General features: G+C 43.1%; 1 protein-coding gene across 3 annotated transcripts in view; it reads left to right on the forward strand.

Moving 5' to 3' along the window:
- SHOC2 (SHOC2 leucine rich repeat scaffold protein) overlaps positions 1-12464 on the forward strand; it is a 63139-nt gene that overhangs the window by 19764 nt on the left and 30911 nt on the right. For all 3 annotated transcript variants that reach the window (XM_027460483.3, XM_072039780.1, XM_072039781.1), the window contains exon 2: positions 4234-5172. In XM_027460483.3, the coding sequence (XP_027316284.1) occupies positions 4470-5172 (703 nt within the window). In that variant the 5' untranslated portion in view covers positions 4234-4469. The remainder of the gene's footprint in view (positions 1-4233; positions 5173-12464) is intronic.

Raw genomic sequence — 12464 nt, forward strand, 5'->3', positions numbered from 1 at the left:
GCTACCTCTGTGATCTCTGGCTACGTGATGGCTAGCCGGTCCCTGCTGTCGGCCAGCCTCAGGGTGAGGGTTGTGCTCGAAGGAGCAACGCGTCTGCCCGCCGGCTGAGTCAGCGCTCTGCTGCCGGCAGCAGGAGCTCAGCTGCGCTCACACAGCTGAACGCTGCGGGTCAGATGGCTGAAGCTAGGAAATCGTAGGAGAGAAGTTGCTTCGTTTGCAAGCTTCGGCTTTTGGGGTTTAGAAATGAAAGTAGTGACCGGCGCTTTTTGCATATGTGGTGTTGAGAAGGGAAGGTCTCTGGCTGAACTTGAAGTTTCAGCCATTGCTCATTCGTGTGCTGGTGTTTTTGAGATATCCCCCGCTATCTTAAGTAAAAGGCAAGCACTTTTAAGAAGTAACTTTCTCAGACTTGTTTGTGTGTGCGCAGGTGTTGCTGCCATTCCTAGACAGCATTTGAGCTCTGCCTTGCTGCTAAAAGCCACTCGGGTCTGATCAAGAGTTTCCTCGATCAGAGTTGCTGCCTCAAAACACTTATTTTTATATTATTATTATCATTACTGTGTAGGGGAATCACTGCTCACTCTGGAGTGTCAGTGTGAGCTGATTGAGCACGAACCACGTCGAAGAAATAAGCAGTGATCCTCACCTGTGATTTGGGTTGGAAAGCCCGAGCCGTGCTGTGTGCCTCTGGGTCAAGTCTAGTACAACTGGAGTAAAGAGCAAAATCATCCCTATCCCCTAAGATAAAACTATACATGTAATGAGGAAGTTTCAGTTTCAACTCAGGCCTTTAGGCCTCCTGCTACATTATAAAATGAGTAAAACTGTATTTGATTTGGGTGTAATGTATTAGGCTTTAGTGAATAGAATGCCTTAATTTTTTATTATTCTGGGTACGTGATGTACCTGTGGTTTGAAGCACCTGTTTTGTTTGCTGAAACACGTAACGTGTGTTCCTCCGGCAGATGAAGATATCCGAAAGGGCTTAGTGGGCTGTCAGTGTTTAAGGGGCACTGCACAGTGGCCCTTCTGTAAGGCGATGTGCTGTGAGTGCTGTATCTCAGCACCGTATTTTATTAGATAATGACTGCAAGCACCAGTATTCATTTGCCAAGTCGCAGGTCATTAGTGTAGTAGTATTCCTGGAATTACAAACACTGCTGTTCTTACGTTACTGTGTTATTTTATAAAGCTCTTATTGCACGGATGGTTTGGGTTCTGGTCCTCAAAGAAGCTGAAATCTCTTTCCAATGCCTTGTGTACTTTACTGAGGTTCCCAATGTGCATGAGGTGGATGGGGTACCCTGCTAGGCGGCTACGGAAGATGGTACAGCTTGGGCTGAAATTGTTTCTGAAGCTTTGTCAGAACAGCCCAGGTGTATTGATCTGCTTGGCAGATATAAAGAAGAGCAAATGAAAATTCTGATGCTGGTTATTTATAACTATTTACACATATTTATATGTGTATATATATATATATATATATTTGGAACAGGCAAGGGGTTATATTCCTTAACTTCTCCAAAAATTGTATTTTCCTTCATACGCTGCACCAAGCAGGAGCCTTGCTCCATTTTCCAAGATGTCCAGCACACAGTTAAATGCTTTTATGTCAATTAATATTGCCAGGAAGTCAGCTTGAACAGCGTTGGAAAATGGAAGTAGTTGGCAGAACTGGCTAATTTCACTGAATTTCCTTTTGCTAAAAATATCTCTAAAAGAAGCTCTCCTTTTGAAATACAATGAGTGCTTGTTGGGCTCTCGCGTAGAATTGATGGTGACTCTTGTCCTTTAATGAAAAGGGCTTGAAAAATGTGAATAACCTTTTGAAAAATATTCAGCTTCCTCTGTGCTATATGCAGTGATGCTCGTGTCCTTCAGAAGTTTGGGTGTCTGCTGGGCTGTATCTGTGAGTAACCCTGTTAGCCGGGGTGATCCGCAGCAGCAGTGACATTTCTGTTGAGGTGCTTAGGTGAGGCCAAACATCTCGTTGTGTGCATGCTGGCTGCATCGAGCAGGGTTGCTGGGTCAAGCTTTGGGACAGCCGGACTGCAGAATTCCTCACCGGAGGCTTTTTGCTTTCCTTCCTAGAAGCACCGCTGCAGTCACTGCATGGCCTAGGTTTAGAAACAGAGTCTAAACCTTCCCAGCCTATTTTAAGTGTGTTTTGTGGTCTCGGGCAGTAATTAAAATCCCCAGGACAGGGAGAAGAGACAGGTGCAGTACATTTAATCGCAGGCCTGTTGTCGTGGTGGACAAGGTGTGTGTTTTGAAGGCCTGCTGCCCTCCTGAGCTCTGCTCTCGTTTCGGTGCATTAGACACCTACCTCTGCTGCTTGCTTACAAGCTGACTGCCTCTAACATCCTGAACTTTGAGGAAAAGTCGAAATACCTGGTAGCGACACTTCTTTTTTGTTCTGATTTTAATCCTCATTTTTCAATTTTTATTGTTTTGTATAGGCAAAAATGTATTTTTTGTCCCTCACAGTCAAATGAAACGTTAAAGTGGCATGCTGTAACAGGGAGCGCCTCCCACCCACTTGGTTTTTTCAGACTGCAAGTCATCGCTGGTGAAGACAGTGAGATGCACGCAGCTTGCTTGGAGCATTTGCCCTCCTGAGCTCCTTTCACCAGCACTGGTCTCCCACTGGCTTTCCTCCCCGAGTCTCCCTCAAAACCTGCTTCTGCAGTGCCTATAAGGCATTAACCGAGTCCCTCTTGTCAAGGCTTAAACTTGACTGAATTGAAATCTCATGAGAGCAACAGCCTTTTTTTGTAGGGGTGAGGGGGCACTTCAGGGTCTGGCTATGTAATAAAATTCTCAGTATTACCAGCACTTAGAACCTGGCAGTGTTAGTACTGGGCTCTGCCACCTTTAGTGCTGAAAACCAGCTGACAGACACTTGAGGCTCTTACCCTTCAGTCAGCTGCATTTTTGCATGTGGAGTCATTGCATTTCCTACTGCTGGAGGTTTGCAAGCGTGTAGATGACACGGTGCCGAGAGCAAGTCTTAAAACAGAACGTGGCAAGGCTGGTAAGCTGGAGATTAGGGCAGGTTAATGGATAGTGTAAAAGCTGGGCGTAAAATCTTCATCATGCAATAAGGAACTAGCTTGTGCTGCTTTGGAAATCTCTGGTGGTGCAAACATCAAAATTAAAAGCTGCTGCTCTCAAGCTGCCCAAGTCCTTTACTTGGTTGTAAGCTGTGCTAGTAAACAGCCAGGTTTGCTGCAGAGGTGAAATGTCTTGCCCTCCTTACCCTGTCCCCAAATAGATTGTTTTTTATTGGGTTTGTTTTTATGTGAATGAGCACAGTGAGCAAAGCCTGCTGGTGTGTTCTTTGAACGCATGTTTATACTTGAAAGTAAGCAAACACAGTGTAACTGTGCAATTAAAAATAGCTGCTGAAGCTCTGCTACAAGTTTCTTGTAGTTCTAGTTCTTGATGATGGTTCAAGCATGCAAAATATTTCTTAATGGATTTTGATTAGCAACTGTATGAACTGGTGCAGAAGGTGGAATGCTATGAAGGAGAGGGCTCCTGCGTGATGATTTTGTGAAACTGTAAAAGGGACTCTGTAGGTTTCAGACACTTGTTTCATTATTAGGCTGCATTGTATTCACTTTGGGGGGGAAGTCAAGATGTTTTTCAGAGACGTTATATCCTACGTTTATGAAAAACTCCTTCCTAATTTTGCTTGTCTGGAAAAGTAATGTGCTACGTTCCTTCAGAGCTTTCAGCTGACTTCTCAAATGGCTTATTCTCTAATGAACTTCTTCAGATAGTTAAAAATCTTTCCGTTCATGTCCTCGAGGTGCATGAGCCTGGTGACAACGTGCTGTTCTGTGTTAAAAGCAGAGACTTGTGGTCCAGGACGGGTCGGATCTCACGGTGAGGGGAGGGAATATTCGTGTTGGTGACCAGGTCTAGCTGTGACATCAGGTGGCAGCTCGTGACTCCAATGCAGCACTGAAGGCAGTGTTGTTCTTAAGGGCTGTACTTTGCTTTCCTCGTGTGTGCTAATTACCATAGCTCCTCTACTGCAGTGGGTCTTCTGAGCAGCAGGTGTAGTATTTTGTGGTAACACCGGGTTTTTTGTTGGGGTTTGAAGAGAAGGACAAATTATTAACCTGAGCGAGTGAGTGCTGGCTGGAAGTAGAAACATTCACGGTTTAACTGGAAGGGAGGTTTTGTATTTACACTAACTGGCTTCTTTTCTCTCCTGTGTTACAGAAATACTAATACGGAGTGCTTGACCTTCTAATCCCTAACAGCTGAATCTCCTGAGACCAGGATTAGGACAGAGTGCCTTCAGAACCAATATGTAGCAAATGGGTATCGCACCTCTGAAGCTCCTCCCTTGGTTCAACACGTGCATGTTTTAAGGATCCTCGTAGCCTCAGCAGTGAGTCGTTCTTGTTGACTTCAGAAACGGATTTCATGTGGTGCTTGCTGAACACTGAGTCACCATGAGTAGTAACCTGGGAAAAGAAAAGGACTGTAAAGAGAAGGATCCAAAAGTCCCGTCGTCAAAAGAAAGGGAGAAGGAGGCCAAAGCCTCCGGAGGATTTGGGAAAGACAGCAAAGAGAAGGAGCCTAAGACCAAAGGGAAAGATGCCAAAGACGGAAAGAAGGACTCCAGTAGCACGCAGCCTGGGGTAGCTTTTTCAGTGGACAATACGATAAAAAGACCTAACCCAGCCACAGGTACCCGCAAAAAATCCAGCAATGCTGAAGTGATCAAAGAGCTAAATAAATGCCGGGAAGAGAATTCGATGCGCTTGGACTTGTCCAAGAGGTCTATACACATGCTTCCATCCGCTATCAAAGAGTTAACGCAGTTAACAGAACTTTATTTATACAGTAACAAACTGCAGTCTCTACCAGCAGAGGTGGGCTGTCTGGTGAACCTGATGACACTGGCCCTGAGTGAAAACTCACTCACCAGCCTGCCCGACTCTCTGGATAACTTGAAGAAGCTGCGCATGCTTGACCTGCGGCACAACAAGCTGCGAGAGATCCCGGCGGTGGTGTACAGGCTGAGCTCTCTCGCCACTCTTTACCTACGCTTTAATCGTATAACTACTGTGGAAAAGGATATCAAAAACTTGTCAAAGCTCACCATGCTTAGCATACGAGAGAACAAAATCAAGCAACTACCTGCTGAAATTGGTAAGCGATGGCACTGATTAAGGGCTTAATTCAATGCTTGAGTTAATTTTGCAATTCAGTTCTGTATACATAAGCTGCCACTTGTTCGGGTGCTCTGCCACTTCTAAAATGTGCATACAATTATGGTCTTGGTCATATTGTAGCAGTCTTAGCTTATACAGAGAGTAACCAATACCCTCGATGTATATTTTTAAACAAAACAACACCCTTTTTTCTTCTTAATCCATCTTAAAACCAGCTATATCTTGTTTTCATCTTTGCCTTGTGCTTTCACATATTGTGTCTTTGGAGCCCAGATGGTTTAAAAGAAAAAGAAAAGATACAGGGGCACGTCTTATTTTCGGATTTCTTTATAAATCATTTACGATCTGTTGCAAGTTACAAACACATTATGGGCATGTTAGGGAGAGGTATGACCACAGCAGTAGAAGGTAGACAAGGTAGCTACACGCTATTACCATGAGCAAGCTGCTGGATGCCCTAACAGCTGATAATGCAGGTTAATGATTCGTGAGAGCCTCTACCTTTTCTCAGTCATGAATATATTAATACGTGGAATCTCAGTATAAAGTGACCAAATCTTGTGTGCACAGTTGATGATTCTTATGACTTTTTAATGAGTAATATTTGTTTTTCCAAGCGTTGTTGCAAAAGTTTGAAAGATGGTTACATGAAATGATATAAAAATGGCTTATTGATTTTGAATAGTTTATTACAAAAAGAGCGGTGGATTGGCTGTGTATCAGTAGCTCCTAAGTTGTTCCCAATAGGTTAAGATTTGTGGAAAACATCTCTTCCTCAGACTGATCTTAAGCAGTGCTTCAGTAACGTATGTGTTTCATAAAAGGGAGTGTATCATAAGCTTTTTCTCTAGGTAGCTTCAGTTTATAAAACACAAGCGCAGCTTAGTGCTGTTAGGTGGAGGGGGAACAGAAACTTCTTCATGCATTGGAGAGAGTTGAAACAGTTCCTGAAAGTGTGGGGAAAATCTTGTAGCAGACCCTTACTCCTTGTAACACTGAGTAAGCATTCCTATGCCCTGTGTTCATAAATGGCTGTGGCACTTTTCCCTGTCACTACACTTGTGCATGGGCTCAGTTAAGCACTACTGAAGTTGTCCCGATGTTCACTAATTTTGCAGAGTTTGGGAAATGCTTGTTTGGATCCCAAACTGATCTCTTCTAAGCCAGCAGTGTTTGCGTCCTTCTGCGTAAGGTAACGTGTGCTGGATAGCAAGAACTGCTGGGCACTTCTTACATGCTGACGTGCAGACAGCTTCTGCTTCATCAGGGAGTGAAGAAATGTGATGGAGCTGTCTGCCGGTGGTGTCAGTCTTTGGCTCCCCGCAGGTGCTGTTGGAGTGGATTGTGCTAGAGCCACAGAAACTCATTTTTGCTGGGCAGAAATGGAACAGTGAATATGGTACATTTTCTGATAAAATGATTTTTCAGTTGGCAGCTAACATCTTAGCAGTCCTGGGAATTTCCCCTGGGAGAGCTGAGGAATAATAATTTGGATCTATTATTTGACACTTCGGTTTCAACCTAATGGCCCGGGTCTTTCTCAAATCCAGGAGCCATACTGCAGTGTGCTGAGTGCTGCTGCAGACGTTAAAGAAATTGTGACCGATTCAGTTGCCTGGGTTGTGTTATGCCTTTGTCAGTACTTTACCTGTGTCTGTTTTGTGGTTGTTATTAAATACAGTCTAGCAAAGAGTCAGCCTCTGAAGTTCATCTGGGGATAGTTCTGCATAAATTTAAATTAATCGTAGTCTGTGAAGAAAAGGCTTTCTTGCGATGTTGCATTCCAGTGTTTGGTGTTGCCCTTTCCAAACCTTTAGTAGGTGTGTTTGATACTGCAGATATTGCTGCTGGTGGAGCTGCTTTGTTTCTTGCTGTTTTGTTTGTGCAATCTCATAGTTAAGTTTCCACTAAAATCCATGGTTTCTCTACATACAAGTGGTTAAAGTAGACTTGAAAGAGATCATGTGTAACAGGTGCATGGAGAAAATCGGTTACTTCTTTTATTTGCCTTTTTTTTTTTTTTTTTATGTCTTGATAGCGTCCTGGCAGAATTCTGGGTTCTTTATCAAGCTCCAGCTTGAGAACACGAACTACTTTACTTCTCTCTGTGTATCCAGAAGTTAGTTGTGCCCATGTTTGCATTGTGGTAATGGTTATATTCCTTTCGTGGGTCAGCACCTCGCTGTGGAAGGCCTTTTAGAAGCACAAGTGCAAGAAGACTCAGTCCAATGAAGAATTTTGAAGGGCTATCAGCACGTTTAACAGCAGACTTAATCCAAAGCCCATCTCTCTGACTAGGTTGCCTGTAATTGAATCATTGGAAAAATTAGTTTAAAGGATTTTGAAATTTAAGAAACACAAAATTATAACTGTCAAAACACACACAACAGCTATTTGAAAATCTTTTTTCCTCAAGTAGTGAAAACAGACAAGGCAGTTTCACTTCTGTAATTGATTTCTATGCGCTGACTTTCACGTCTCTTTGTTTTGGTACAAAGATGAAATGTTTGAGTTGGACACAGCTGAGAAATGAAACTGCTAAGAAATGTATCTCTTACTTTCCAGTGGAATTTCTCTGTTTCTGTAAACACTTGTTAGTTCTCTACGTTTTGCATGCACGCTTCAAAAAATGCTAGTCTTTTTAAGCCCCGATGATCTTAATTGGTACATTTGTAATGCGGTTCCCAAATATTACATGCAAAGCTGAATGTAATGGTAAACATTCTTGTATTATCGACTTGTAAATAACGCAGAAATTTTTGGTGCTGCAAAGCAGGAAGTAAAATGAGGCCATTATCTTTTATAAAGCAATATCACGCGGAACATTTCAAATTCTTTTTAAAAATACCCCATTGTTCGGAGGCCCAGGGCTCACATATCTGATGGTGAGCTAGTGTGCTTATGTGTAGGTCTAAAAATTCACAGATTATGTAACCTGCTGACTTGTCCAGCAAGGAAGAGTCTGGCAGCACTTGGCTGCAGCCTGCTCGTGTAGCTACCCTGGTATGCAAGCATGCGAAGAATCCTTGGGTTACGTTTGCTGGTAGACATGCTAACTGAAAACGTTGTCCTGCACAAAAAAAAATGCAAACCCCAGGCCTGAGGCGTGGGATGTTGCTGCTGTCCCATAGCAAGAAGTCCCTACACAGAGCTGGGGCTGACTGTGAAGTCTGACCCCATGCTAAGAAGTTCTGGTGGCTTTTGTTACCGCCAGCCACACGGTATCAGTCCTGTGTAGTTATAAAAGGCTCTCCAGCTTCTGGGGCTTGCTGCTTTTAAATAAAAGATCACCCGATCTTTGCAAGCAGCCACCCCATTTAATTACTTTTCTAGGAATCCTTAGTCTCCAGCCTTATTAAATACAATTGGTTCTCCTCCTGCTCTCAATGAAAGAAATTGAAAGTAGGGTCTGGAGCCTTAACGCTCTGATGGTTGAGCCCTTTCCGCCAACAGCCACTAAGTCTGTCACCAGCTGCTTTCTGTGCTCGTGGGTTTAGATGCAGCACTTTCCCTCTGTTGCTAATATTTGCTCCCCCGTTGTATTTGCAGACAGCAGTTGTATCTTCTCCCAGCAGTTACTCAGATTTCAGTTTCAAGTCTTGTGTTAGGTCAGAGGTTGGACTCAATGATCTTGAGGTCTCTTCCAACCTAGAAATTCTGTGATTCTGTGATTTATGACTGATTCTGTGATTCTGATCTCCATCCCTTCTGTCACCCTGCTACCCATTTTCTCAATTTCTCTTGTTTTGAATGGATTGCATGCGTGGTTAGTTGGGATGTGCGGGATGTAGGGAGAAGCCCCTTGCTTTCTGACTAGCCTTTACTGAAGACACAGCAAGACTGGTCACAAGGTGGATGCATCTTCACTTCTGCCAGTTGCTACCCGAGTTTCCAGGTTATTTTCTACACGCTGCTACATCAGGCATCTCGCCAGAGTCTTGGAGGACTGGACAGAATAAGAGGATCTGCTGTACTTTTGTAGAAAGCTGTGTCCAGTTTCATGCCTTTTGTTAACATCTCTTGCTAAATCTGGCGCTCTGTGTAGTGCTTAGATGCCCTTTCAGAATCTCCCTTTGGTTTTTCTCCTTCCTTAAATTTGGAATTTGTTTTCAGTCCTGTGGCAACATTCCTTGTTTGATCGATGACTTGTCAAAGCTGTGCTACTGGTTATGCGATTTCAAAATAAGTTTGTAGAACTGCCTACCTCGACCGTCCACTGCTGGCTGTGCAAGTGCTAATATTAGCAATAGATGCCTGTCGGGGAACCTGAAACTGAAACATTTCTGAACAGACTGAGCGAAGGTAAAATATCGGACAGAACGTCGTTGGCAAAACCTGTCGTTCATCAGATTTTAAGAGAAAAATGCTGTAAAACAGCTGAGCTGTTGCTGCATGTATTGCCTTGAAGAGACTCCAGACGAGATGAACCTTCCTGCGCCCAGGAAGCACTCTGATACCTGTTTGGTTCTGCTTTGGGCTTTAAAGCATCTTAGGTAGCTAAACAACACAAACCTGGATGAGGTGACTGCAGTGGGGGAAGAGTTGCTTTGCATTTAAAGTTTTTTACAAGAAAGAGGAAGTGTTATTAGCTGTAGTTAGTAAACAGATGTGTGTGTTTCTGGTCTCTTTTTCCCCCCAGAATGCAGTATATCGTGGTCCCGTGCCTCCAGTTGCTTTGTTATGGGCAGGTAGGATGATGACAGTAAGCTTTTGAGTCTTTCCAATATTCAGATCTCCTAACTTTAAATAACAGCTTACTGAACTCACCGAGTAAACAAAAACAAAATGGGGAAAATATTCTCTGTACTTTGGAAAAAGATTTTTAGTAACTCAGCAAATTCAGGCGCTAAGTAGGTAGCAAGTCATTGCTGCCAGTCTTTTATTGGACTTCTCCTAACTTTTCCAGCAACATATATATTGTTTCTACATTTTTAATGCAACTGAAATGATTTTGATAGGCTGCATAGTAAGCTGAAATCCTGAAATGTCTTGTTTTATTTTCAAATATAAATAGATCTGTTTGAATAACATCTAAAAATCCATAAAAATACATTTAACCAAAAACATATTCAGAGGGTGTTTTTAATCTATTCTTTCTTGAATGTTTAGCTAAAAGATCTGTTCAAGAGTGGCTGAATTTCATGAAATGGCTGTGCTGATGTGCACCAACTTCATGATGCTGAAAAGGGCAGTAACCTCTCCTGTCTTCCCAGCAGCTCAGTCCTTCTGCCTCGTGCATCTGAGTTGTTCCTTGATGAGCTGATTTTTTCTCACTGAACTGACAGGATATGATTTTGCTACTTTTGTTTTCTATTATGTTAGTTGAGTTCAACGAAATTTCAGATAAAACAGGACCTGGTGTAAGAGGAGCAGTGGGACAGCACGGACTGCAGCAGGGAGAGCAGGACTGCTGCTTCTCGCAGCACTGAGCTGTTAAATCAGCGTGGCTCGCTGCAGCTCGCTTGTGAAATCTCACAGGTAGCATTGCTAATGTTGTATAAAAGCACGTGAAATGCATTGCAAATTGAGGAAAGATAAGTTACCCTCTACAGAGCCATTGAAAATGCGTCACTTTATAATTTCAGAGTCTTTCTTCCTTTTTCCTCCCCACCTTCCATCTCATGTTCTACAAAATCCTGTGTGACATGGGTGTCTTGGTAGCGTTGGCTTAGCCCCACCTTCCTAAAGCATCATTTTATTTATTTATTCATTGGAATAATGGTGAGGATTTATGTATGCATTTCATGATGGCAAAGCCGCTCTTCGTTGCTCTGTGTACCTGTTTTTTCTTGTAAGTGCATCTTGCCCAATATCCTGCTCCTGACTGTGGCCCTAAACAAATACACTTGTCCTGCCTTTATGCAGGTGTATACAAGGCTGAACCTGACTCCTTTTCCAGATCCCAGCTATTTTCATATTGGGGATTTCCTGAGTCAGGCACAGACTTTCTATTTAAGATTTCTCAGTAGACTCCTCTTCCAAGGGCTTGACCACTTTTTTCCCTTAAAGTTTTATAAACCCTGCTCATCCTTGGCAAGGTCCACAGGTTTGCTTTGAGTGCAGCTTTTGATGGCTTCATTTAACGAGCTGCAGTTCCCATGTTCCGAGATGGTCAGCAGTCATCCTGATCTCTGTGCCATTCCCAATTTGGATGTCATTCCCTCAAATTTTGCTTTTGAACACTGATGGGTTGTTCGAAGCCCGTCATTTAATACACGAAGCTAGATACATTTTTCTCTTGGTCTCCCATCTGCATTGCTTTAAGGTATATAGGGGAATTTAATCGGTCGTTTTGTTGCTCAGTCATTTAGACTTGAAGTTCTTCGGCAGGGTTTCACTCTACCCTTGTCCTTATGGCCATGAATAATTTAGTTTCAATCAGGAGGCTGCTGCTGCTCAGCCCTCGATGGAAAGCTCGTTGTTGTGCACTCGCTGAATGCGTGCACATTGCAAGTGTGAATGCAGAACCGACCTGCTCGCTTGGCTGTTGAGTCTCTGGTGGCATCCACGGACAAAAATGTTAATGGGAAGGGCTCCATGCGGCAGCTTTGCCAAAACAATCTCTGAGGATAATGTGGGAATGAATGCGCAAGGTGGACTCTGGCTTCATCACCATATCTGGGAAATTGTCCATTCCTCCGAGATCAAAACGTTGAAGATGAGAATGGAAGAATGCAAATGCTACGGTGAGTCAGACGGGGAGCACGAGGAGGAGGAAAACCAGAGGAGCTCTTCTGGGTTGAGGCCAAGCAAGTGCTTCGATTTGCAGTCTGCTACTGAAGCTTTTTGTATTTCTTCTATTTAGCGTTGTCCTGCGTTCTTTCACGTTGTGCTGAAGGAATTGTTTTGCACAATCAAGTTGATAATAATTTCTTTACCAAGACAATGTTGCATGTTACACAAGTTTTTGACTTTTTTCTTTTCAGCACACAGATCAAATCAAAATAATATTGTCAACACAGTTGAAATTGCATCTGCTTAGTTTCTGCAAGTTTCTTAAGACTCCAAATATTGTGTTTTCTGTCTGTGAATGCAACTCTTATTCTGTGGAGAATCTGGTCAGGGCTGTTCTGCAAGGGAAATATTTTTAGATTGTAATTCAGGGAATCTGCCTACACCAGACTTGGAATGTCTCTGAGACTCTCGTCTGTTCTGCCCTTCCCCCATCTACCCAATATTTAGATCATTTGTGGTTTCTTCACTACTTTGAAACTTTTTTCATAACACTTGCACCTGTTTGGTTTTCAGTGGCACAGACAGCAAAGCAGA

Source organism: Anas platyrhynchos, chromosome 6 (assembly GCF_047663525.1).
Source record: "Anas platyrhynchos isolate ZD024472 breed Pekin duck chromosome 6, IASCAAS_PekinDuck_T2T, whole genome shotgun sequence".
Classification (NCBI taxonomy): domain Eukaryota; kingdom Metazoa; phylum Chordata; class Aves; order Anseriformes; family Anatidae; genus Anas; species Anas platyrhynchos.